The 26,402-nt window shown below is 41.6% G+C and overlaps 1 protein-coding gene and 1 pseudogene across 1 annotated transcript in view; both read left to right on the top strand.

The window, feature by feature from the left end:
- The first annotated feature begins 492 nt into the window (after positions 1-492).
- Positions 493-26,402, top strand: part of STARD7 (StAR related lipid transfer domain containing 7) — a 28,167-nt gene continuing 2,257 nt past the window's right edge. The window contains exons 1-7 of the mRNA XM_069495352.1: positions 493-1,173; positions 13,826-14,034; positions 14,469-14,518; positions 16,784-16,894; positions 16,975-17,057; positions 17,526-17,625; positions 25,805-25,889. Of these exons, the coding sequence (XP_069351453.1) occupies positions 875-1,173; positions 13,826-14,034; positions 14,469-14,518; positions 16,784-16,894; positions 16,975-17,057; positions 17,526-17,625; positions 25,805-25,889 (937 nt within the window). The 5' untranslated portion in view covers positions 493-874. The remainder of the gene's footprint in view (positions 1,174-13,825; positions 14,035-14,468; positions 14,519-16,783; positions 16,895-16,974; positions 17,058-17,525; positions 17,626-25,804; positions 25,890-26,402) is intronic.
- LOC138399862 (large ribosomal subunit protein uL10 pseudogene) lies at positions 15,379-16,403 on the top strand (annotated as a pseudogene).

Here is a 26,402-nt window from a genome sequence, read left to right on the forward strand (position 1 = left end):
GTTTTACAATCGCAGGCACCATAGGCCTGAGCAAGGTCCCGGTTCACCACAGGTGTCTTCACAGCCCCCCACCCCAACCTGGGACGCCCCCAGCGCCTTCCAGAGGCAGTGCGAAGACCACACCCCCTACCCTGGACTCTAATAAAGAGAATGGGGCGACGGTCCTCCGCCTCTTAGAACAATTGAACAACACGCAGGACTCTAACGGGCACCTGGCCACGCTTCTCCGAGGGGCGGGGTCGAGACAGCCCGAAGATGGCGGCGGCGGCGGGGTCCGCGGGTCACTCTCCTAGGCGCCCTTGGCTGGCACTTGCCGCCGCTCCACCTACCTTGCTAGCAGGCCACCCCGGCGAGCTGCGCGAAGGGGCGGGAGGGAGCAGTGATGAGCACTTGGTGGCACCAATGAGCACTCAGGAGTCCGGGCCACGCCCAATCAGGGCCCGGCCCGCAGAGTCGGGGTAGGTTGTGGGCTGGCAGCGTGTGTGGCGGACGGCGAACGCGCGGGAGCTTGCTTGCTGCCGGGCTGGAACTGTCCGCCTTGCCGCTTCCCGAGCGCTTTGCACCACGGTGCCCGGCGCCGGACGGAGAACGTAGAAGAGCAGAGGGGGCCAACGGTCCGGCCGGTCTGAGGCCCAAGTCCGGCAGCGCCTCGTGCAGAACGCGGGGCCGTCCCCGCGGCTGCTGCCATGACCGACTCTCTCCCCAGAGGGGACTCTTCCTCAGCGGTTGCTGCAGAGAGAGATGAAGGGCGGCTTCTGGCCGCGGGACCGTGAGACGGGTTAGTGGCCGGCCAGTTAGGGGGACGCTGCGGACGGCCGCCTGCGCGCTACTGGGCTGGTTGCTTTGGCCCCGAGGCTTGCGAGGGGGCGGCGGCATGTTCCCGCTGAGGCCGCCGGCCGCCCTAGCCGCCTGGCTGGCGGGGGCGCGGGGCGGGGGCCTGCTGGCCCTGCTGGCCAATCAGTGCCGCTTCGTGACGGGCCTGCGCGTGCGGCGCGCGCAGCAGATCGCTCAGCTCTACGGCCGCCTCTACTCGGAGAGCTCGCGCCGAGTCCTCCTCGGCCGCCTGTGGCGCCGGCTGCACGGCCGCCCTGGCCATGCCTCTGTCTTGATGGCTGCGCTCGCCGGCGTGTTCGTGTGGGACGAGGAGAGGATCAAGGAGGAGGAGTTGCAGAGGTGGGTTCTGCAGCGAGCTCGTTCTGTGCGGTGGAGTGGGGGACGGCAAGGCGGGAGGTTGGGACGTGTGAACACTTGGGCCTGCCCTGTGTTCAGCATCCCCTGTTATCTGGCCGTCCTTTAAGTGGCGAGGCTGTAGATTGAACCTGTTTCAGTAGACCACGTTGTTTATTGCCCCTGCGTGTTAATTTGATTTGTAGGGTTAGAAATAAGAACTGGAAGTGTTGGTTAGTGTAGGAGGGAGACTTCATTTTTAGTGGGGAGAGCATGACACTAAAGAAACAACATTGTGGGAATAAATTAGATATCGAAGGCGTGGTTGCCATTGTTCACGTCATCTTTAACACACCCAGAAAGGTGCAAATTCAAAACAGGTTTTAAACTTGACCTAAGGATGTAGTTGTGCAATTTACAAAATGACTTCAATCCAAATGGGACTCAGGCCTAGTGAGAAATGCCAGGAGAGCTCTCTGTCATTGTGACTCAACGTCGTGGCAGAATTAAGAGGCTGGAAAGGATTTTGTCCTGCTTGCACAAACCAGTAGCCCAGACATTTTAACCTTTAAAAATTAGGTCAGATTTTTGCTACTTTGACTAGAACTTTGGGAATACTATGTCGTTAGGCTCTAAAGTCACGCTGTCATCATCAAAACTTGTGTGTGCAAAGCCCAGTACCATTGATTGAATTTGTTAATCTGTAGTTCTGAGCCTGAGACTTTATTGTTTTCAGGTAATCTAATGGGGAACTTTGCTTTAGCTCTTGCTTTACATTGTCTCTGTATTTTTTTTTAACAGCTATTGTTAAACTGTACCCTCCCTGCACACAAGCACACTGTCCCAGGCACAGCCTCCTTCTCCGATAGATTCCACACTGGTCTGTTCATTCTACGTATTTCTTCAACAGGGAGGCAACTTGTTAGTCTACATTTTTGGTTAGGTTAGAAATGGAGGCCGGGCGCGGTGGCTCACGCCTGTAATCCTAGCACTCTGGGAGGCCGAGGCGGGTGGATTGCTCAAGGTCAGGAGTTCGAGACCAGCCTGAGCGAGACCCCGTCTCTACTAAAAATAGAAAGACACTATATGGACAACTAAAAATCTATATAGAAAAAATTAGCCGGGCATAGTAGCGCATGCCTGTAGTCCCAGCTACTTGGGAGGCTGAGGCAGTAGGATCGCTTAAGCCCAGGAGTCTGAGGTTGCTGTGAGCTAAGCTGACGCCACGGCACTCACTCTAGCCTGGGCAACAAAGTGAGACTCTGTCTCAACAAAAAAAAAAAAAAAAAAGAAATGGAAATACCCCAATAAAGTTTAGCAGCCTGTTTGGGAAGTTAACACCGAGGCAGCCTATTTGTACTACACTGTGTATTTTGGGTAAATGCAAGTCTATCTTAAGAACTGGGACTACTATTCCTAGCAGGAAAGATAACTTATATAAATGCGGTTTAAAATGATAACCACAAACAACTTTATTCACAAAAAAGTTAAGATATCAAAGTATGATAGGTATTTTGCCTAGTTCCCATTAGCATTCTTTTGCTACTTGGCCATTTGTTCCAATCAGTCTTAGGTGTAAAAAATAAAAGAATGGGAAGAACCCTTTTAAATTGAGAAATTATCAATTGTTTAAATTTTCATTCTGTTTTTTTTTTTTTTGTTTTTTTTTTTTTGTTGAGACAGAGTCTCACTTTGTTGCCCAGGCTAGAGTGAGTGCCGTGGCGTCAGCTTAGCTCACAGCAACCTCAGACTCCTCGGCTTAAGCGATCCTACTGCCTCAGCCTCCCGAGTAGCTGGGACTACAGGCATGCGCCACTATGCCCGGCTAATTTTTTCTATATAGATTTTTAGTTGTCCATATAATGTCGTTCTATTTTTAGTAGAGACGGGGTCTCGCTCAGGCTGGTCTCGAACTCCTGACCTTGAGCAATCCACCCGCCTCGGCCTCCCAGAGTGCTAGGATTACAGGCGTGAGCCACCACGCCCGGCCTTCATTCTGTTTTTAATGGTGAAATACCTATGTTCCAAAGTTAAGTTTGTGAGGAAAATCCCCAGTTGGAACTGTTTGGGAAAGAGGAGAAAGAAAAGGGCTGTTGGGTGCAAAAGAGAGGGAGGGGAGTGTTTGGTGGTGGGAGTTTAATAGAGTTTGGGGCTTAAGTAGTAGATGACACTTTTAGGCTTACCTCGTGCATTTTTATGGATGACAAATCCTGGAGCCCTGTTTAGCAGTTCCCTCATGTGCAGGAGTTAGAGGGGGAAATGAGATAGGAAATGAACTTAGTAAACATTTGAGTTAGTAGTCACTATCCACCATAGCAGAGAGATCAGACCAGTTGATGACCAAGCCAGGTATTCATTCTATTGCACTCTCTTTGGACTGTCTCTGCAACCTGGGGGCAGTTAAAATCCTCTACATTCTAATCCAACTCTTAAAGAGGCATTGCTCTGAGTTAACCAGCTTTGGAATTTCAGAAGCGTGGATGAAGCCCACTCAGAACACTTTTAAGCTGCCTTTTGACCCCCCTTGAGGTTGTTATATGAAGGCCCTTGTTTAACATTTAATTGTCCAGTTCATAATTTAGTTTTTCATATATTTAAAATTTGATCAAGTTGTCCATCTTGAGGATCTTTTCTTTTTCTTTTTTAAACATTTGTTACTATGAGGCCGGGCGCGGTGGCTCACGCCTGTAATCCTAGCACTCTGAGAGGCCGAGGTGGGCGGATCGTTTGAGCTCAGGAGTTCGAGACCAGCCTGAGCAAGAGTGAGACCCCATCTCTACTAAAAATAGAAAGAAATTATATGGACAACTAAAATATATATAGAAAAAATTAGCCGGGCATGGTGGTGCATGCCTGTAGTCCCAGCTACTCGGGAGGCTGAGACAGGAGGACCTTGAGCTCAGGAGTTTGAGGTTGCTGTGAACTAGGCTGACGCCACGGCACTCACTCTAGCCTGGGCAACAAAGTGAGACTCTGTCTCAAAAAAAAAAAAAAAAAACGTTTGTTACCATGATAGGGAGACAAATAATATGCTATTCAACAACTACATCTTGGTTGTACAGTAATTTGTTAGGTCTTTGTTCTGATAGTTTGTCATGTTTATATTTTATTGAGTAAAATATTCTGGGTTAGGTTAATTTATTTGTTTGGTGTTTAAGTATTCTGTTTGCTTTAAATTAAGCACTGCTGAAGTTGTTTTAGCTAGCTTAGAATCTCTTGGATTTTGTTCTAGCAAAATGATTTTTGGGTAGCTTCCATTATGGAGCACAGTTTAAGTGTGTTCTCAAGTGCATTTCCTTTATTGTTAATGGAGGAAGAGCATGCTTGTCACATGGACCCTAAATCACAGCTTTTGGCTCATCTGTGCTGTTTCTGTACCAACTTATCCTGACACAAACTAATTCTCCTATTGCCATCTTAGTTAAATAGAGGTGGAGTGTGTAGGGTGTTTTTTTTTTAATGTGTGCCTTAAAATGGCATGTGTTTTTCTTATGTTATTTGAGTTTTTATTCAGAATGAAAAAGCACAACCTTACTTTCTTTTCTTTTGTGTTTAAAGATGTCTTACAAAATAGGATCTTATTAATCTTGCAACAGCAAGAAAATTTAAGAAAAGAAATCACTTGTACAAAGTGGTTTTGCTTTGGCTACTAGGGCAAGGCATAGAAAATCAGGTATTTTAATACTTGTGCTAGTATTTTTACCCAGTTGTCTTCAGTTAAACAATCAAAAAAGGCTGGACATGGTGGCTCATGCCTGTAATCCCAGCACTTTGGGAGGCGGAGGCAGGAGGATTGCTTGAGGCCAGGAGTTCATGACCAGCCTGAGCAACATGGCGAGACCCTATCTCTATAAAAAATTAAAAAAATTAGCTGAACGTGGTGACACACCTGTAGTCCCAGCTACTGGGAGGTTGAGACAGGAGGACCACTTCAGACCAGGAGTTCAAGGCTGCAGTGAGCCATGATGATACCACTGCACTGTAGCCTGGGCAACAGGGCAAGACTTTGTCTCAAAAAAATAAATAAGTAGGCCGGGCGCGGTGGCTCATGCCTGTAATCCTAGCACTCTGGGAGGCCGAGGTGGGCGGATCGTTTGAGCTCAGGAGTTCGAGACCTGCCTGAGCAAGAGCGAGACCCCATCTCTACTAAAAATAGAAAGAAATTAAATGGACAGCTAAAAATATATATAGAAAAAAAATTAGCCGGGCATGGTGGCGCATGTCTGTAGTCCCAGCTACTCGGGAGGCTGAGACAGGAGGATCCCCTGAGCTCAGGAGTTTGAGGTTGCTGTGAGCTAGGCTGATGCCACGGCACTCACTCTAGCCTGGGCAACAGAGAGAGACTCTGTCTCAAAAATAAATAAATACATAAATAAGTAAATAAAAATCAAACAAAAAAACTTTCTTTCTTTCTTTTTTTTTTTTCTTTTTAAGGCTAGTTAAGTAAAGCAGTGGGGGTGGAGAAGGAACAAAGGAATCTATAACTGGTTGTGATCAATTAGTTGTAAACACCACTGCACTTGGACCAGCCCAAAAAAACTTTCAATCAATGTTTTTGGTGCTAGCTGGCATTCTGTGAGCCCAGGGCAAATATTATGGAAAAATACAGTAATCACATTTATTGTTTTGGAACAGTAAAAAATAAAAAAATTACAGGAACAAACAGAGAAAGGATGTTAGGAAATATGAAAGGCTGGGGGAAAATGTTCCAGTAACTCCTCTTTTTTTAAAAAAAAATTTTTAAATTATTTATTTATTTATTCTTTTTTTAGAGACAGAGTCTCTCTTTGTTGCCTGGGCATGAATGCAGTGGCATGATCATAGCTTACTGCAACCTCAAACTCCTGGGCTCAAGTGTCTTTCTGCCTCAGCCTCCTGAGTAGCTGGGACTTTAGGCACGCGCCACCACGCCCGGCTAATTTTTCTATTTTTTATAGAGACCGTGTCTCATTATGTTGCTCAGGCTGGTCCTGACCTCAAGCAATCCTCCCAGAGTTCTGGGATTACAGGCGTGAGCAGCCATGCCCAGCCCCCCTCCCCCTTTTTTTAAGCTACAGTTCATTGCTATAGAGATCTGAGTGAATAAGTGGCAGTAAAGTTTCATAAAGAAAATTGACTATTTTCCCATTTCTGTTTTTAAGGGCATTCAAGATAAGATAAATTTTTCAGTATGTTTTTAACTAGATAAATGATGAACATAAAGTCCTTTTGCCTTAAAGTAACTTTGGTTCTTTCCCACTGTCACTTCAGGGTGTCTTATTGATAAACCCTTGTTAGGTCATGAGGACAACATTAAAAGCAGACCTCAGTTTTTGAGATTGTCTTCATTATGTTACCATTAACTAGTTGCCCCAGAACTGCAGTGAGCCAGTTGATGTCTTTTATTTCTAGGTGTGTTCCATATCAGTAGTACTTGAAAGTCTCTAACTTGGGCAATAATTTGGAATTTGAGGGAGCAATTATGTGAAGTGAGGCAAGTGTCTTACTGAAATTCCTGATTGTAAGGATGGCTTCATTTGAATCATTTTGGAGCCTTATATTAAGCTCCATGCTGAGGGCAGGGCCTCTAGATGAGCCAAACATTGTTATTTATACTTAACTCTGTTTTCCTGGTGGTATGTTTTCAGTTTTCATAGCTTTTGACCCAGCCTTTTTCAAATATGGAAACGATTTTCATTTTGGAGAAAGGAAAGCATTGACTGCCTTCCTTGATCCTTTTTTCTAATCTGCTGATTTTGTTACTATTTTGGGAATAATCTCCTTTGTCCTTTCTTATTACTTGTTTAAGTCTCTTAGATATGAAGGTTAGGCACCCATCCTATCCAAACAAGATTTGGCACAACAGGCTAATGAGGTGTATGGAGAGAGGTTTTTCCTTTCTCTACATATATGACAGTGAGTGACTTTGTGCTTCTGTGATGCTAATTATGTCTGTCATGTTAGCATTTAAAAGTTGAGACCCTTCAGGGATTCTTAAACCTTGGGATAAAATAACTGTATGTAGTCTTCATCTGGCATTCATAATGTGCTATTCAAAGAACGAATATCATGTTTTCACAAGGCATTTCCATCCTTTTTCGTTTTTTTTTTTTTTTGGTTGAGACAGAGTCTCACTCTATTGCCCTGGGTAGAATTAGAATGCAGTAGTATCATCATAGCTTACTGCCTCACTGCAGCCTGAAATTTCTGGGCTCAAGCAATCCTCCTGCCTCAGCCTCCCAGAGTAGCTGGGACTACAGGCACATGCCATTGCGCCTGGCTAGTTTTTCGACTTTTAGCAGAGACAGGGTCTCGCTCTTGCTCAGGCTGATCTCAAACTCCTGAGCTCAAGCAGTCCTCCGCCTCAGCCTCCTAGAGTGCTAGGATTACATGTATGAGCCACTGAGCTCGGACCTTTACATCCCTTTTCAGGGACTTAGTCTCATAATTTTAATCAAAGCCACCTAGTGACCTTTAATATATAGGAGAGCCTGATTAAACAGTGGGTCAGAAGCTCTGAATCACCTTGCATCTTAGAGGGCCATTAAAAAATATTGCCTATCATCATTAATTTTCTTAAAGCCTTATTAACTGTGTAATTCTTTTATAAGCCCCTGATGGTTTAATAAGATTCCACCAATAAAAACAGATTTCTACTTGTCCGTCATTATTACGTGATGAGAATGACATCTAGGCTGGGTATGGTGGCGTGTGCCTGTAGTCCCACCTACTTGGGAAGCTGAGGCAGGAATATCACTTGAGCTCAAGTATTCAAGGCCAGCCTGGGCACCAAAAAAAATTTTTTTGATTTTAAAAATGTTCAAAAAATTTAAAAAAGAATGACATTCAGGAGTAGTGCTTAATTATTATTGATGGATGCTTTACTGGTCCTGAAAAATGCCATAATTGGTGCTATGTGATACCTGAACTGTTCTCTGAGCAAATGTAGCTGTGGTTTTGCTTTTGCTTTCTCTTCTGCAAAATCTAAATGTCTGCCTTAAGGTTCTTTCCCTATTTCTATAAGCTTTTTCAGTGCCAGCTGTCAGTCCTGTTTTATAACTTTTAATTTAAATTTAAAACTTTTTTAAAATCGTGAAATAATTGTTGTTAGGACATCAATGTAAATTGTACTGATTAGGTTCTTGGTTGTAGCAAAGAAACTGATTTTGGTTAACTTAAGCCAAAAAAGAATTAATCAGAAGGGTATTAGGTCACTGAGAGCATTGACAAGAAGACCAGAGTACAGATTGGCCAAGAGAACAACCAAGACCTGTAACAGGAATGATCTATTTCAGGCGGTGTTCCTGGTATTGTTTTCCCTACATCGATTGCACTGCTGGACTCTGAACTCCCTCAAGATCACTGAGAATAATCTACAAAAGATTGTGTGCCTTTGTGTTATTTCCTCAAGATTCATAGCCCCTCCTAGAAGTCTCTAACTTTACTTAAATTAGGAGCTGTGCTTTAACTGCTAGAGGGTGGAGGGAGGCTGCATCTACCTATTTGGGGGCTTAATTTTAGACAGTCAAAATGAGAAATATCCCCCTATATAAATAATTTCATCTAAGTCCGAAGTTTAAAATTCAGTGAATTGGAATTTTAGAGCTACTAGGAACGTTGAAGAAATGATGTCTGCACTTTGTAGGTAAAATGACTTGGATAAGATCACACAGCTAGTTGACAGCAGAGCCAGGAGTAGAACACAGCTCTCTAGGCTCATCATTACTTTGGATTGCTTTGAACTTTTCATCTTGGATTGCCAATATAACTTTGAGGTTTTGGCTTTTAAAGCAATATATTAATGTAATCTTTTAGTAAGAGTTTGAATTATTGAAGCCTACTTTCATATTATTTTTATTTATTTACTCAGTTTATTCATTTTTTGATTGTGTAATATTTACAAGGGACCTACTAGGAACTATAACTACAAATATGAAAAAGACTGGTTCTGCACCATTAGGGAATTCATAGTTTAGTAAGGAAAGCAGATATAAAGATAAATTAATTATAGTGTAATGTATTTTTATTAGAGGAATAAAAATAAGTGCATATGGTTAACTCTGCCTAGAAATTAGCCTTGAACCTTGTGTTTTTTTGTTATTATCCTTATTATTATTTTTAAATTGAGGTGGAATCTTGCTATGTTGCCCAGGCTGATCCTGGGCTCAAGTGATCCTCCCACTTCATCCTCCCAAGTAGCTGAGATTACAGGCCTGTGTCGCCATGCCTGCTCTTTGTGTTTTTTTGAGCGTTGAAGGAGTGAAAGGGCATTTCAGATAGAGTGTATCAGTAATTGGGGTGGTCTTTGGTCTTGAATCCTAAGAATTGTATATGACATAGACAGCCAGCAATTTTTCTTTCTTATATGAAATTTAAAGGTTATGGGAAACATAGAAGCCAAATTTTTAAAATTATTAGAAGATGTTTCAGATATATAAAAACGTTTAAAGAATAACGGGAATGTTAGAAATACAGTTATATTTAAGAAATAAAATATAAGTACAATAAAGCTTCCTCTGTACCCTTTTCCAGTTGAATTTTCCTTTCTCCCCCAGATGCAACCATTATCACAATTTGTTGTATAGTATCCCCATCTATGTCTTATTACATATGTATACACCTTAAGTGATACATAATGGTACATAGTATAATATGTGGTATTGTTTTGCATGTTTTAAAACTTTATGCAGGCCGGGTGCAGTGGCTCACGCCTGTAATCCTAGCACTCTGGGAGGCCGAGGTGGGCGGATCGTTTGAGCTCAGGAGTTCGAGACCAGCCTGAGCAAGAGCGAGACCCCATCTCTACTAAAAATAGAAAGAAATTATATGGACAGCTAAAAAAATATATATAGAGAAAAAAATTAGCCGGGCATGGTGGTGCATGCCTGTAGTCCCAGCTACTCGGGAGGCTGAGACAGGAGGATCCCCTGAGCTCAGGAGTTTGAGGTTGCTGTGAGCTAGGCTGATGCCACGGCACTCACTCTAGCCTGGGCGACAGAGTGAGACTCTGTTTCAAAATAAAATAAACTAAAGAAAAAAAAAGAAAAAGAAGGCTAAGGTGGGAGGACCACTTGAGCCCAGGAGTTTGAGATTGCAATGAGCTGTGATTATGCAACTGTACTCCAGCCTGGGTGACAGAGCAAGACCCTATCTTGAAAAAAGAAAAAAGTTTCATTTACAGTAGCATCAAAAGGAATAAAAAACTTAGGAATAAATTTAACAAAAAAGAGTGCTTAAGACTTTTACACTGAAAACTACAAAACATCATTGAAAGAAATGTAAAAAGAAATAAATGAAAAGACGTTCTGTGTTCGTGGATTAGAACATCTAATATTGTTAAGGTGGCAGTACTACCCAAAGCAACATATAAATTCATTGCAGTCCTTATCAAAATTCTGGCTGGCTATTTTGCAGAAATGAACAAGCCAGTTCTGATATTCATATGGAAATGAACAGTACCTAGAATGGTAGAAACAATCGTGGAAAAGAAGAAAATTTGGAGAACTCACCCTTCTCAATTTCAAAACTACTGCAAAGCTACAGTAATGAAGACACTATGGTACTGGTATAAGGATAGGCATATAGATTGTTGGAATAAGAGTCCAGAAATAAGGCCTTATGTTTTTGGTCAATTTTCAACAAGGAGCTGGGTGCAATGGCTCATGCCTGTAATCCAAGCATTTAGATGGAGGCCAAGATGAGAGGATTGAGGATTGCTTGAGGCCAGAAGTTGAGACCAGCCTGGGAAACATGGAGATCCCATCACTACAAAAAATTTTTTTATTATTTAATTTTTTATTTATTTAATATGAAGGGGTAGGAGATGGGGAGGAGGGGTGTTCAGTTGCTTTGTTTGTTTTTGTTGAGACAGAGTCTCACTCTGCCACCCTGGGTAGAGTGCAATGGTGTTATTGTAGCTTACTTCAGCCTCCAACTCCTGGGCTCTAAGCAATCCTTCTGCCTCAGCCTCCTGGGTAGCTGGGACAACAGGCATGCACCGCAATGCCTGACTGGGTTTTTTTTTTCCCCCCTCTCTTTTTGATAGAGATGGGGTCTCACTTTTGTTCAGGCTAGTCTTGAACACCTGAGCTCAAGCAGTCTTCCCACCTCAGCCTCCCAGAGTGCTAGGATTACAGGCATGAGCCACTGCACCCAGCCAAAAAAAAATGTTTTAAAAAAATATTTACCTGGGTGTGGTGGCCTGTGCCTGTAGTCCCAGCTACTTGGGAGGCTGAAGTGGGAGGATTACTTGAGCCCAGGAGTTTGAGGTTATAGTGAGCTATGATTGTACCACTGGGTGACAGCCTGGATGACAGAGCAAGATCCTATGTCTTTTTTTGTTTGTTTGATTTTGAGACAGAGTCTCACTCTGTTGCCCTGGCTAGAGTGCCATGGCATCAGCCTAGCTCACAGCAACCTCCAGCTCCTGGGTTCAAGGGATCCTCCTGCCTCAGTCTCCCAAGTAGCTGGGACTACGGGCATGTGCCACCATGCCCGGCTAATTTTTTCTATATATTTTTAGTTGTCCAGCTAATTCCTTTGTATTTTTAGTAGGGGTGGGGTCTTGCTCTTGCTCAGGCTGGTCTTGAACTCCTTGGCCTCTCAGAGTGCTAGGATTACAGGTGTGAGCCACTGTGCCCAGCCAAGATCCTATGTCTTAAAAAAAAAAAAATTTTTTTTTTTCAGCAAGGGTGCCAAGACAGTTCAATAGGGGAAGGAATGAATAGTGTTTTCAACAAATGACACTGGGACAACTGAAGATGCACATGCAAAATGATGCATTTAGACCGCTACCTCACATAATACACAAAAATTAACTCAAAATGGGTCAGAGACCTAATATAAGCTAAAATTATAAAACTCTTAGAAAATATAGGTACAAGTCCTTGTGACCTTGGATTAGGCAATGGTTTCTTAGATGTAACACTAAAAACATGGGCAATCAAAGAAAAAAATAGATAAACTAGACTTCATCAAAATTAAAAAAATTTTGTATCAAAGGACACTATCAGGAAAGTGAAGGCCAGGTGTGGTGGCTAGCGCCTGTAATCTTAGCACTTTGGGAGGCCAGGGTGGGATGATCACTTGAGGCCAGGAGTTGAAAACCAGCTTAAACAACATGGTAAGATCCCCATCTCTACCAAAAAAAAGAAAAAAGAAATTAGCCGGGTGTGGTGGTGCTTTCCCGTAGTCCCAGCTGCTTGTGAGGCTGAGGCAAGAGGATTGCTTGAGCCCAGGAGTTCAGGGTTGCAGTGAGCTATGATTGTGTCACTGCACTCCAGCCTGACAACAGAGTGAGACCCTGTTGGAAGGAAGGGAGGGAGGGAGGTGAATTGACAGCCCACCATGGAATAAAAGAAAATATTATACATCATATCTGGTAAGGGACTGGTATCTAGAATATTATATAAAGAACTATCAAAATTCAATAGTAAAAAGACAACCCAGTTTAAAAATAGGCAAAGGATTTCAATAGACATTTCTCCAAAGGAAGTTATAATGGCCAACAAACACATGAAAAGTAGTTCAACGTCATTAGTCGTTAGGGAATACCAGTTAAAACCATAGTGAGATACATTTCACACACACTAGGATGGCTAATAATAAGAAAGATGGACAATAACTGTTGGCAAGGATGTGGAGCAATTGGAACCCTCATACATTGGTGTAAGTATAAAATGGTGCAGTTTCTTGGAAAACAGTTTGGGAGTTCCTCAAAAAGTTAGCATAGAGTTACCATGACCCAGCAAATCTACTGCTACGAATCTACTCATGAGAATTGAAAACATATGTCTACACAAAAACCTATACACAAATGTTCATGGCAGTAGTATTCATAATAATAAAAAAGTAGAAACAACCTGTATGTCCGTTATCTGATGAATAGATGAACGAAATGTGATATATCTATATAATGGAATATTTGCTCAGCTATTGAAAGTAGTAAAGTACAACATGGACGAACCTTGAAGATAGGTGAGGCGAAAGAAACCAGACACAAAAGGGTACATACTGTATGACTCCATTCAATTGAAATGTCCAAAATGGGCAAATCCATAGAGACAGAAAGTAGATTAGTGTCACCTAGGGCTGGGGGTAGGCAGGAATAGAAAGTGACTAATGATGGGTATAAGATTTCCTTTGAAAATGTTCTGGAATTAGATAGTGGTTATGGTTACACAACCTTTTGAATATATTAACAGGCACTGAATTTCTGTAAAAGGGTGAATCGTATAGTATGTTTATTATATATCAATTTAAAAATGAGGGGGAAGAATATATACTCTGTAATAAGACAACCCAATAAAACATGGGCAAAAGATATCAAATGACATTTCACAATCATAATTCTTAATAGTTAACATTTGAGGTCTAATTATGGGCCAGCTATTGAGCACTTTACATACAAGTTTGTTTATAATCTTTACAACAACCTTGAGGGTTGGTACTATCACTATCCCCATTTTATATTGTAGATTTAGAAATTAGACTGGTTAAGTGATTTGATACTCTAGTTAATGAGTGTTGGACTGGGATTCAAACTCAGGAACTCAGTTTTTATTCACTATGCTATAAACTGTTTTATCTCCACACCATTGTTCTGCAAGTCTTTGTGTGGACACTTTGTTTCACAGGGCTGACTAACCATCTACACCATGGCTGTTTTTCTCCTTTCCAGATCCATTAATGAGATGAAACGGTTGGAGGAAATGTCAAATATGTTTCAGAGCTCTGGAATCAGGTGCCACCCTCCAGAACCAAAATCCCAAACAGAAGGGAATGAAGATTCGGAGGGCAAAGAACAACCATGGGAAATGGTGATGGATAAGAAACACTTTAAGCTGTGGCGGCGTCCAATTACAGGCACCCACCTTTACCAGTACCGAGGTGAGCCCAGCGTGGCTGCCTTTTAAGTGTGTGCCCAGGTGTACAGGACTTCTGTTCCTCTTGTGTTTCAGAAAATTGGCCATGGTTTTTTGTTTGTTGTTTTTCTTCTCCCAAATGACACTTCTCAGTGTCATCTTTGCTGTAGATTATCTTTGTCTTACTTTGTTACTCCAATAGGACTTCTGGTTTCTTTCTTTGTTTTTTCTGTCTTTTTTTAGAGATAGGAGTCTCGCTATGTTGCCCAGGCTGGTCTCAAACTCCTGGCTGCAAGTGATCCTCCTGCCTCAGCCTCCTGAGTAGCTGGGAAAGACTTCTAGTTTCTAAACCTGCCTTTAAGATCTGTCAGTACTCTAGAACTGAAATGCAGTTAGATGATAGGAATAGGGTGAATGACAGAGTGTGGCAAACATCCCTATTCTTTCTTGTCATTCTAGTTTTTGGAACTTACACAGATGTGACACCCCGGCAGTTCTTCAATGTTCAGGTGAGTTAATTTTTCTCTGTGGATTTAGAGCCTCCTAGCAAACCCATTACCCCTGTCCACATGAACAATTTCTCTGACTCAGATGACATTGGCTTTGATAATCCGTGTACCTATAACTGTTATCCCACAGGAATGGATTTGAATGCTTTAATATATTTTATAAGGCTTTATATATTTTTTCCTGAACAATTTGAGGGTCAGTTACATACATCATATCCCTTTATTCCTAAATCCTTCAGTGCATATTTCCTGAAACTAGACATATTCTCTTAGTTAACCATGGTATCATTATCAAAGTCAATAAATTTAACTTTGATGCAGTGCTTTTATGTAATCTCCTGTTTGTATTCCAGTTTTATCAGCTGACCCAGTAATGTCATTTATAGCATTTTCTCCTTCAGTACAGATCCATTCAGGATTACATTTAGTTGTCATGTCTCTTTAACCTCTTGTAATCTGGAACATTCCTCAGGGAAGGTCTTTATATAATAAAGAGTATCTGTTCAAAGATTGCTTTCTTCCTTAAGGAGGAAATGTTGAAAATGAAAAGGGGAAGTGGAGTCACCCAGTGTTCTAAAAAAATTTTTTTTCCTTCCTGGATTTTTCATTTGTTTTGCCAGACTTTCAGTAACTAGTTTGTTGGTTATAACATCGACTGGTAATATGTAAAGGCACTTTCCCCTAAGCACTGAATTTTGTCAATTTATATTGAATTTTTGTTGGTTTAGATGTATTTATCTGTCTTAATTTGAAATTCCTTAGTTATCAGTGATGCCAGAATTTATAAAAATATGCTGCTTGCATATTTTTGTGTGGGGTGTCTGCTTATACTTTTGGACTTTTTGTCCGTTTAAAATTTTTAGGCCCTTTTCTTGCCAGGCATCCTCGTGTGAGCAACGTTATCTTTAAACCCTGCGTGGCAATCCCTGATGCACCGCAGTGATGCCCAAGGAAGATAGGGCAACCTGGAAGTCCAACTACTTCCTTAAGATCATCCAACTTTTGGATAATTATCCAAAATGCTTCATTGTGGGAGCAGACAACGTGGGCTCCAAGCATATACAGCAGATCCACATGTCCCTTCAGGGGTGCTGTGGTGCTGCTGGGCAAGCACACCATGATGTGGAAGGCCATCCGAGGGCATCTGGAAAACAACCCAGCTCTAGAGAAACTGTTGCCTCATATCTGGGGGAATATGGGCTTTGTGTTCACCAAGGAGGACCTCACTGAGATCAGGGACATGCCACTCGCCGCCGATAAGGCACTGGCTGCTGCCCGTGCTGGGACCATTGCCTCATGTGAAGTCACTGTGCCAGCCCAGAACACTGGTCTGGGGCCAGAGAAGACCTCCTTCCAGGCTTTAGGTATCACCACTAACATCTCCGGGGGCACCATTGATATCCTGAGTGATCTGCAGCTGATTAAGAATGGAGACAAAGTGGGAGCCAGCGAAGCCATACTGCTGAACATCCTGAATATCTTCCCCTCTCCTTTGGGCTGGTCATCAGCAGGTGTTTGACAGTGGCAGCATCTACCGCCCTGAAGTCCTTGACATTACAGAGGAAACTCTTCATTCTTGCTTCCTGGAGGGTGTCTGCAAGGTTGGCAGCGTTTGCAGATTGGTTACCCAGTCGTTGCATCAGTACCCCGTTCTATTATCAATGAGTACAAATGAGTCCTGGCTTTGTCTATGGAAACTGATTACACCTTCCCACTTGCTGAAAAGATCAAGGCCTTCTTGGCTGATCCATCTGCTTTTGTGGCTGCTGCCCCTGTGGCAGCCGCCACCACTGCTGCTCTTGCTGCTGCTGCTGCCCTACCCAAGGTTGAAGCTAAGGAACAGTAGGAGTTGGATAAGGATATGGGATTTGGTCTCTTTGACTAATCACCAAAAAGAATAAACTCAGCCAGCTTTATTTGCAAACCAAGGAAGTAAAGACTTACTTCTCTTAAAAAAAAAAAACTTGTTAGAATTGTCTTACTCTTATACTTATATATCACTATATATTGCATTTTCCCCAAATGTATCTGTTGTAATATTTTTTCTTCCACTTTTCCTTGGAATGATACTGGCCTATACGAATGGATTTTAAAAGAATCATCTGTAGTAAACACAGCCATGTCTCTCACACTTTGGCACTATAATGTCTGATCACTGTTTTCTCATAATAAGATCCTTGGGTCAGAGGTTGAAGCATCTGGAAAGCCTTCTACATTTTTGTTTTGGATGTTTTTGGGTCTTCATGGTCTCCTCTCTTTCTGCAGCTGGACACAGAGTATAGAAAAAAGTGGGATGCCCTGGTGATCAAGCTGGAGGTGATCGAGAGGGATGTGGTTAGTGGTTCTGAGGTTCTTCACTGGGTAACCCATTTTCCTGTGAGTATTTTTACTTCTGGTTTTTCTTCTATCAAGTCTGTGTAATGCAGAACACTAATCCTGCCCCTCCACTTCTTTAGTATCCAATGTACTCACGGGATTATGTTTATGTTCGGCGGTATAGTGTGGATCAGGAAAACAACATGATGGTGTTGGTGTCACGGTATGTATGGCTGCCTGTGGCTCTTGCTGAGCTCCTTTAGCTGTGCCCTTCATACAGATTCATATGAATCCGAGTTTGCATGTTCTCAAGTGCATTGGGGAGTCTCCCACGGCTTCCCAGCAGCCAGTGCCCCGTCCTTCCAGCTAGATGAGTGGGCAGTTACTATCTAGGGAGAATGAAGAGATGCAAGCTTTTAGTTAAACTGTTTCTTTGGGTTCCTTAATGTTGGTAATTAAAAAGAATTGCTGTCATCTTCAACACAAAGGCTAGTGAGCCGTAAATTACCAAAGGAACTCACTTCATTTTTAAAACTTAGTCTGTATTCATTCATTTTAGTGACTCCTCTGTTGTGTTCATTTTAAAAATTAGAGCCAGCTAATTTTTAGGTCTTCCCCCTTAACCTTAGCTCTCTTGTTGTTTTATATATAGACATTACTAAGAGTTTGCTTTACCTTTTCTCCTTACCAGTGCTGTGGAGCACCCTAGCGTGCCCGAGTCTCCGGAATTCGTCAGGGTCAGATCATATGAATCCCAAATGGTTATCCGTCCCCACAAGTCGTTCGATGAGGTGAGTTTTACCTCATCTAAGAGAGAATGTGTCATGGCTTTGGGATTTTCTCAAGGAATGCCTTTTAACTGAACTGGCAAGGGAGTGTGGCCTGAGAATTTGCATTTTTAAGAAGTTCTCTGGGCCGGGCGCGGTGGCTCACGCCTGTAATCCTAGCACTCTGGGAGGCCGAGGCGGGTGGATCGCTGGAGGTCAGGAGTTCGAGACCAGCCTGAGCAAGAGCGAGACCCCGTCTCTACTAAAAATAGAAAGAAATTATATGGACAACTAAAATATATATATACAAAAAAAAAATTAGCCGGGCATGGTGGCGCATGCCTGTAGTCCCAGCTACTCGGGAGGCTGAGGCAGTAGGATCACTTAAGCCCAGGAGTTTGAGGTTGCTGTGAGCTAGGCTGACGCCACGGCACTCACTCTAGCCCGGGCAACAGAGTGAGACTCTGTCTCAAAAAAAAAAAGAAAAAAAAAAAAAAAAAAGAAGTTCTCTGGGGAGGCTGATGCTGCTGGTCTGGGAACCCCTGCTGTAGGCTGATAAACCTGAAAGATGGCCAGGGACACAATAGTGATGATCCATTGGCTCCCTTTTATCTGAGACAGTTGTGAGAAGATAGTAGCCACTGACTCTTAAACCCCTATCGGCAACATTCTTTAGGAACTAGAGCAGAGCCGTGAAAACCTTTCTGGATTTCTGCTTCCTTGTCTGTAAAATGGGAGGGTTGAACTAATGCTCTCTGCCTTCTTTAAAATTCTGTGACCTTTCGTGGAGAAGAATATTTACTTCAGCTTAGTGTGTTTTGTTTTTGATTTTTTAACTAAATCTCCGATGTGTATACATATCGATGTCAGCAGTTGTTGTTATAGTTTTATTTCACCATATAATGGCTTTGTTTCTCCCTATCATTTGTGTTCATTTTAGAGCTACACAGACTATGTTCTTTAGTGTGTGTAGTTTATTAATACCACCTGAAGTAGGACTTTGACTACGACAGAGACAGTGGTTCACCTCAATGTAGTGTTTGACTCCTTTTTTACTGGGGTATCTCTGTGTTTACTTCTGTACTACTTTTATAACAGTATTTTTCAAGCCACGATTGCTACCTATTAGTGGAAAACAATTTTTTTAAATTAATTAATTAATTTTTTTGAGACAGTCTCATTCTGTTGCCCGAGCTAGAGTGCCGTGGCATCAGCCTAGCTCACAACAACCTCAAACTCCTGCTCAGGCAATCCAACTGCCTCAGCCTCCCGAGTAGCTGGGACTACAGGCATGTACCACCATGCCCTGCCAATTTTTTTCTATATATTTTTAGTTGTCCAGCTAATTTCTTTCTATTTTTTTAGTAGAGACGGAGTCTCGCTTTTGCTCAGGCTAGTCTCAAACTCCTGAGCTCAAATGATCCGCCCACCTCAGCCTCCCAGAGTGCTAGGATTATAGGTGTGAGCCACTGCGCCCAGCTGAAAACAAAATTAATTTAGGGAATTATGATCAGTTTTTTAAAAAAAGAAAAAATAGAACAGGAGAAAACTATCTGAGTGTAAATGTGTTTCATGAAACTTTTGTTTGGTTACGTAAGTACACATGAGTGTGTGTATGAGAGGGAGAGAAGGAACTAGGTTGCAATGTAAAACGGATTATTTACGATGGGTTGTGGTTAAAATGTTTGAAAGTCCCTTGCTTTACAAGATAGAAAAGAAGTGAGGCTCTGTCTGGCTATTTACCTGTAGGGAAGGGAGACTGGGTCAGGCTGAGAACAATGTGGGAGGGAGACTTATGCTTTGCTTTATTCCTTTTTGTTGCTTTTGAAATTTGAACCACGTCCATGTGTCACCTATTTGAAAAAATGTGACAAGTTTCAGCCTTGGTGCCTTTAGAAACCATGACCATGAAACAGCTAAGGCATGGTTTAGCACTTAGCGGAGTGTGTCATGTCTAGTAGGTACCCAGACAATATTTCTTTTAGCTGGGTTGGGAGAACAATAAGAATTATCAATATAATTTTTTTAGTGTATTTGTGGCAAGCCCTTATAAAAAAGGTAGGACTTGAGTTAGTCCTTGAAAAAAGGCAGACCGGATAGGTAGAGGAAAACAGGAAGGGCACTGGAGGTAGAAGACATGATTCAAGCAAAGACAAAGATAGGAATGAGCCATGTATGTGCTCAGAGACTCATGTGCCTAGCAGGAAAGGTATAAGAGGAAAGTGTTAAATTACATTCACTGTATATAGAGAGTGATTGAAAACCAGGTGGCAGAGTTTGGATTTTGCCAGATAGATCCTTGAACCAAGGCATGGTGTTTTGTTTGTTTTACTTTTTATTTAAAAAATTGGAATGTATACAAAAGATATAGAAGTAGAAAGAATAGTACAATGAACCCTATGTATCCATCACTAGCTCCAGTTATCAACTCATGGCCAAATTTGTTTTGTCTGTACCCTTTCCCATTTCTTTTCCCACTCCTCTGAATATTTTGAAGCAAATTCTAGCTTTACTATATATAGAAGAACCCAGTTCTTCTATAAATATTTCAGTATTGATCTCAGAAAGGGTTTTTTATTGTTGTTATTGTTGTTTTTAGTTTGAGACATTGTCTCATTCTGGTGTCATCGTAGCTCATTGCAACCTCAAACTCCTGGGCTCAAGGGATCCTCCTACCGTGGCTTCCCAAAGTGCTAGGATTTCAGGGCATGAGCCACTGTGCCCAGCCTCAAAAAGAGATTTTTGAAAACATAATTCCAATGTCATAATTACATCTAAAATAATTGACAGTAATCACTAATATCGAATATCTAGTCCATGTTCAAATTTTCCTGATTGTTCTTAAACTTTTTTGTAGTTGGTTTATTTGAATCAAGATCTAAATATGGGCCGGGCGCGGTGGCTCACGCCTGTAATCCTAGCACTCTGGGAGGCCGAGGCGGGTGGATCGCTCGAGGTCAGGAGTTTGAGAGACCAGCCTGAGCAAGAGTGAGACCCCATCTCTACTAAAAATAGAAAGAAATTATATGGACAACTAAAATATATATATACAAAAAATTAGCCGGGCATGGTGGCGCATGCCTGTAGTCCCAGCTACTTGGGAGGCTGAGGCAGTAGGATCGCTTAAGCCCAGGAGTTTGAGGTTGCTGTGAGCTAGACTGACGCCACGGCACTCACTCTAGCCCGGGGAACAGAGTGAGACTCTGTCTCAAAAAAAAAAAAAAAAAAGATCTAAATATGATCTAGACATTGGAATTCATTCCTACTGTCTTTTGAGTCCCTTGGAAATCAGTTAAGTTCCCCTCCTTTTTTTTTTTTTTTCCTTATATTTGTATTTGTTGAATAAGCAGGATTCTCTGTCTTGGATCTTGCTGATTGTATCACCATTGTGTCCACAGTGTCATTTAACATGGTCTTCTGTCCCCTGTATTTCCTGTATATTGGTAGTTAGATGTAGAGGATTGAACAGATTCAGGGTGTTTGTTTTGAGCAAGACTGCTTTATCAGGAAACAAAATAATGTCTGATTGTTACATTTTTTGTGGATTTAGAAGCTATTGATTGTTGCTTAGATCTGTTATTTCATTAGGGGTCACAAACTGCTGATTTTGTAATTCCTTCATTCTTTCTTCCTTCATTAGCTGAAATACTTTATAGAAAATTTTCCTTATCAACTATTTGGTTTTATATAGGAAAGGGAAATAAGAGATATGCTTGATTTTTTTTGTTGTTGTTGTTGTTGTTGTTTTCCTTCATTTACTAGTTTTCAAAATAAAATAATGAGTTCATTCCTTCAATTAGGGATCCCCCAAAAGTAAGGTTTTATGTTTTGTTTTTTTGGTTTTTTGGTTTTTTAAAGAAGCATCATTAGAAACTTACAGATCTAAACATAACTGGTTAGTTTTAATCCATTACAGTTATTCTTATAATGCCCAATTTTGGCCACTGGCTCAAGTCCTTTTGGCATGACCCCACGACCTTTCTTGCCTTCTGGTGTTAAAAGATGTTCCAGGTTCATCTTGTATATTTTTAGCTCTAAACCTGGAAATTAGCATTTCTTGAGGGAGTCTTGGTTCCTCTTAGTGGAAAATGGCATTTAAATACCAGTTTGGCTGTTAGGAGTACTCATAGCTACCGGGTTAGTTATTGTTTTTAGTCCTTTTCAGAAGCTAGAACTAAGTAATACATTTTATTTGTATGTTCATTTTAAGATAAAACAAATCCTAAGTGTATACTAATACTTTTAATTCAAATTCAGAACTACAGAGCTTCTATTAGGTTATTAAGTATGGAATGTCCGATTTCCTTAATTACTAAGTTTGACAGTTGATATCTCTGACATTTCACTTTGACACTTCTTATTTTATTTTTATCATGAAGGTACATCCTCATTCTTTCAAAACACATGTTTCGGCTTATGATTATCTCTCAAAATTTTTTTAGAGCAATTTTTGTGAAACCTTGGATAAGTCAAAATTCGTGTTACTTTTTAATATGAGTTCTGTTGTGGAACCAATGCAGCGCATACAGCTCGACATATCAGCGAAGTGTTTGGGAAGGATGTGGCTAATGAACATACAGTCTGTTGATGGTTTGAGAAGTTCCATTCTGGTGATTTTAATCTTGAAAATGAGCCACGTGGGCGACCCTGAGACCAAGGTGGATAATGATGAGCTAAAAGCTATAGTGGAAGCGAATCCATCTCAACCCACGTGTGAATTAGCAGCAAGGTTAGACGTTGCTATTCCAACAATATTGGACGATTTGAAACAAATGGGCAAGGTAAAGAAGCTGGGATACATGGGTTCCATGTGAATTAAACGAGCAGAGAAATCTTCTCCAAGCTTGCCTTTCTTTGCTGTCATGACATAAAGACAAACCATTTCTATACCATATTGTTAGGTGTGATGAAAAATGGATTCTTTTCGACAATCACAAGCCTTTGGCACAATGGTTAAAGATGAAGTGCCAAAACTCAGTCTGGGCCGGGCGCGGTGGCTCACGCCTGTAATCCTAGCACTCTGGGAGGCCGAGGCGGGAGGATCGCTCAAGGTCAGGAGTTCGAGACCAGCCTGAGCAAGAGCGAGACCCTGTCTCTACTAAAAAAATAGTAAGAAATTATCTGGCCAATTAGAATATATATAGAAAAATTAGCCAGGCATGGTGGCACATGCCTGTAGTCCCAGCTATCCGGGAGGCTGAGGCAGAAGGATCGCTTGAGCCCAGGAGTTTGAGGTTGCTGTGAGCTAGGCTGACGCCACGGCACTCACTCTAGCCCGGGCAACAATGCGAGACTCTGTCTCAAAAAAAAAAAAAAAAAAGAACAAAACTCAGTCTGAACCCAAATATTCATCACAAAAAGCTAATGGTGTCTGTTTGGTGGTCCAGCGCTGGTGTTATCTGCTACAGGTTCATGAAACCTGGCCAATCGATTACAGCAGATGTCTACTGCAACCAGTTGGATGAAATGATGAGGATGCTTGTGATTAAGCGGCCAAGATTGGTCAATACAGACAGCCTAATCCTCTTGCAAGACCACATGTCACAAAAAACAATGCTGCTCAAACTACAGAAGCTGGACTTGGAAACTCTCTGTCATCCACTGTATTCACCAGACCTTGCACCCAACTGACTACCGCTTCTTGGAGGCTTTGGACCACTTCTTACAAGAAAAAATACTCAGTTTTCAACAAGCTGTGGAAAATGCCTTTGACGATTTCATTGCTACTCGCTCTCCAGGCTTCTTTGCTGCTGGCATAAACAAGCTACTGTTAAGGTGGCAAAACTGCGTTAATAGTTTAGGTGCATACTTTGGTTGATTGTACTTACTGCTTCTTGTTTGAGATATGCTAACCTATACTTTTGATTAGAAATCGGATGTTTCATATTTAATGACCTATATTTATAGCTTTTATATATATTATCTTTCCCTGTGCTACAAAACTGAATTCCCAATAACCACAACACAACTACTCATTTCCTTTACACTGAAAGGCACACACAGCAGCCTCAGATGGTAACAACACCAACAAGATCACCAATAATAGGAAGAATAAAAATTTGTGTCTTTTTGCCCTCAGGTTATGCACACTGTATACAAACTATTGAGTTTTAAAGTTACTTTGAAATACGTCTTGTTATTGTAATTTTTTCCTGCCAACTCAATCACAATTAAATTCCTTATTTTCCACTTTACATTTGATTTTTAGGTATTACTTTTTAAATTTAATTTTGTTTTGTTAAATTATGAAAAATACTTATTTCCAAAGTCAAATCTATAAAGTAAGGAACAGTCAGAGTAATTTAGATTATCTCCTATTTCTTCTATTCATTTCCTTCCTTCTTCCTATAGGTAATCATTGTTTTCATTTTTGGCTTCCTTTTCATAATATAAGCAGTAGTAGATGAGAACCCAGGTCTGTTGGCTTCCCAGTCCCAGTGTTTTGTGGGTAGAGTGATGAAAGTCTTTTACATGTATTGACTCATTTAGTCTTTTTTTTTTTTTTTTTTTTTTTTTTTGAGACAGAGTCTCGCTTTGTTGCCCGGGCTAGAGTGAGTGCCGTGGCGTCAGTCTAGCTCACAGCAACCTCAAACTCCTGGGCTTAAGCGATCCTACTGCCTCAGCCTCCCGAGTAGCTGGGACTACAGGCATGCACCACCATGCCCGGCTAATTTTTTGTATATATATATTTTAGTTGTCCATATAATTTCTTTCTATTTTTAGTAGAGACGGGGTCTCGCTCTTGCTCAGGCTGGTCTCGAACTCCTGACCTCGAGCTATCCACCCGCCTCGGCCTCCCAGAGTGCTAGGATTACAGGCGTGAGCCACCGCGCCCGGCCTCATTTAGTCTTATAACCAACCTTTGTGGTGGTTTCTGTTACATTCCTATTTTACAGGCTTTACCTCTCTTTCCTTTTTATTTCCACAGTATTCAGTCCATTTCCCTGTCATGACACCTTTTTATCCTGTTAATAAGAAGTCCAGTCCTGCAGGCAAGGACTGGAGCAAATTTGTTTTCTTTACAACACAGTGCCAGACACACAGCAGACATTCAAATATATGTTGAATAAATGAATAAAAGATTAAATAGTTCACTTGGAGGAAACAAGAAGATGGACTTTGCTGGGAAAACACAAGAATTTAGTCATTGCTCTGCCACCTGGAGTTGTGACAAGTCTGCTTTTAAAAAAAGTGCAGACATAAAAGTCCCTTCGGGTAGAGCATGATTGGTTTAGACTTCTCCTAGTATCGGGACACCTGTAAATCTCCTTAATCCCATGTCTTTCGCTGTATCATACGATGAGAGGGATGAGCCAGATAGTGGGTGTGTGGGCCCTGCGGTCTCTCACTGAGTATGTGGGTGACCTTGGGCAAAGTTACTTAACCTCTTTGTGTTCAGTTTCCTTTTCTGTAAAATGGGGAGTAGTCATGCCCTACATCATAGGATTGTTGTGAGGAGTTGTGAGCAGTTCCTAGCACATAGTAAGTGTTGTATAAATATTTGCTGGTGGTAGTACTAGTAGTAATAATAATAACAGTAGGGTTGCTACCATTTTGGTAAAGGTTAAGCTCTATAAACTGTAAACATTGGGGATATGTCTTGGGGGTCCTCAATACTACCCTGTTAGAGGATTTGCTAGAAGGGCTCACAGGACTCAGTGTATAGTTGTATTCACAGCTAAGGTTTATCACAGTGACATAGTAAGTATACACAGCTGGATCATAAGAGAAAAAGACACATGAGGAGTTTGGAGAAATCCATGTGAAGCTTCAGCAATGGCATACAACAGTATTCTGTTCAGGAAGGCCCATTAGAGACACTCAACACCCAAAGTTTTTATTGGGAGCTGGTCACATAGCACCCACTGCTTAGCACATACCAGAATTCCAGACCTCTAGAAGCAGAGCTTGTTTTCTACATGAATCACATTGTTTGCACAGTCTGGGCATAGAGAGCCACCCCTATCAGTTAACTGTTGACTAGGAGCACTCCAGGAACCAAGCTGGCCAAGGGTCAGCCTTGTAAGCAGACCTTTCTATAGATAGCAGTCTCTCACGTCTTCAGTGTTAATTCTTTTCTGCTCAGGGTGAAAAAAAGGTATTCCCTGCTCCAGAATTAGATCACAGTTATTCTGTGGTACTGGTTATGGAGGTTGTGGTGGGTAATTCAAGTACCCTCATTTTTGATGTTTTTCTTTTCCAGAATGGCTTTGACTACTTGCTGACATACAGTGACAATCCCCAGACTGTGTTTCCTCGCTACTGTGTTAGTTGGATGGTTTCCAGTGGTGAGTAGGGACATGTATACCTGGGTCGAGCATTTGGTTTTCCGTATCTTTTTAATGGCAGCAAGAAGATTAGTACTCATCTCACTAGAGTGCTATTAGGGAAATTAAACATCTTTTTGGATTCATTCTTGAAACTATGTAGATACCAAAGTCACTAGGTGAGGTTTGAATTATAGGGTCTCAAAAAGGAGCTTGTACCCAGAGGAGAGTTTTTAAAACATTTGCTTCAGTGCCTTAAATTGGACTATGTACATTGAAATATTTAAATTTTTTTTTCTTCAATAGCATTAAAAGCCATAAGATCTGACATAGCGAATGTGGTGATTGTAGGGCAGTCACCTGGGGAAAGGGGCACCTGGCTTAACAAAGGCTACACGTCACAGCTGGAACTGCACCTTTCCTTTCCAATTTGTTGTCTTAGCATCCTCAATAAAAAGTAATTTTCTTTCTCTGGTTCTTTATAGGCAGCTTCTTATACTTCAGGGGGAGAATGGAGAGAAGATTAGGTATTTT

The sequence above is a fragment of the Eulemur rufifrons genome, chromosome 19 (assembly GCF_041146395.1).
Source record: "Eulemur rufifrons isolate Redbay chromosome 19, OSU_ERuf_1, whole genome shotgun sequence".
NCBI lineage: Eukaryota > Metazoa > Chordata > Mammalia > Primates > Lemuridae > Eulemur > Eulemur rufifrons.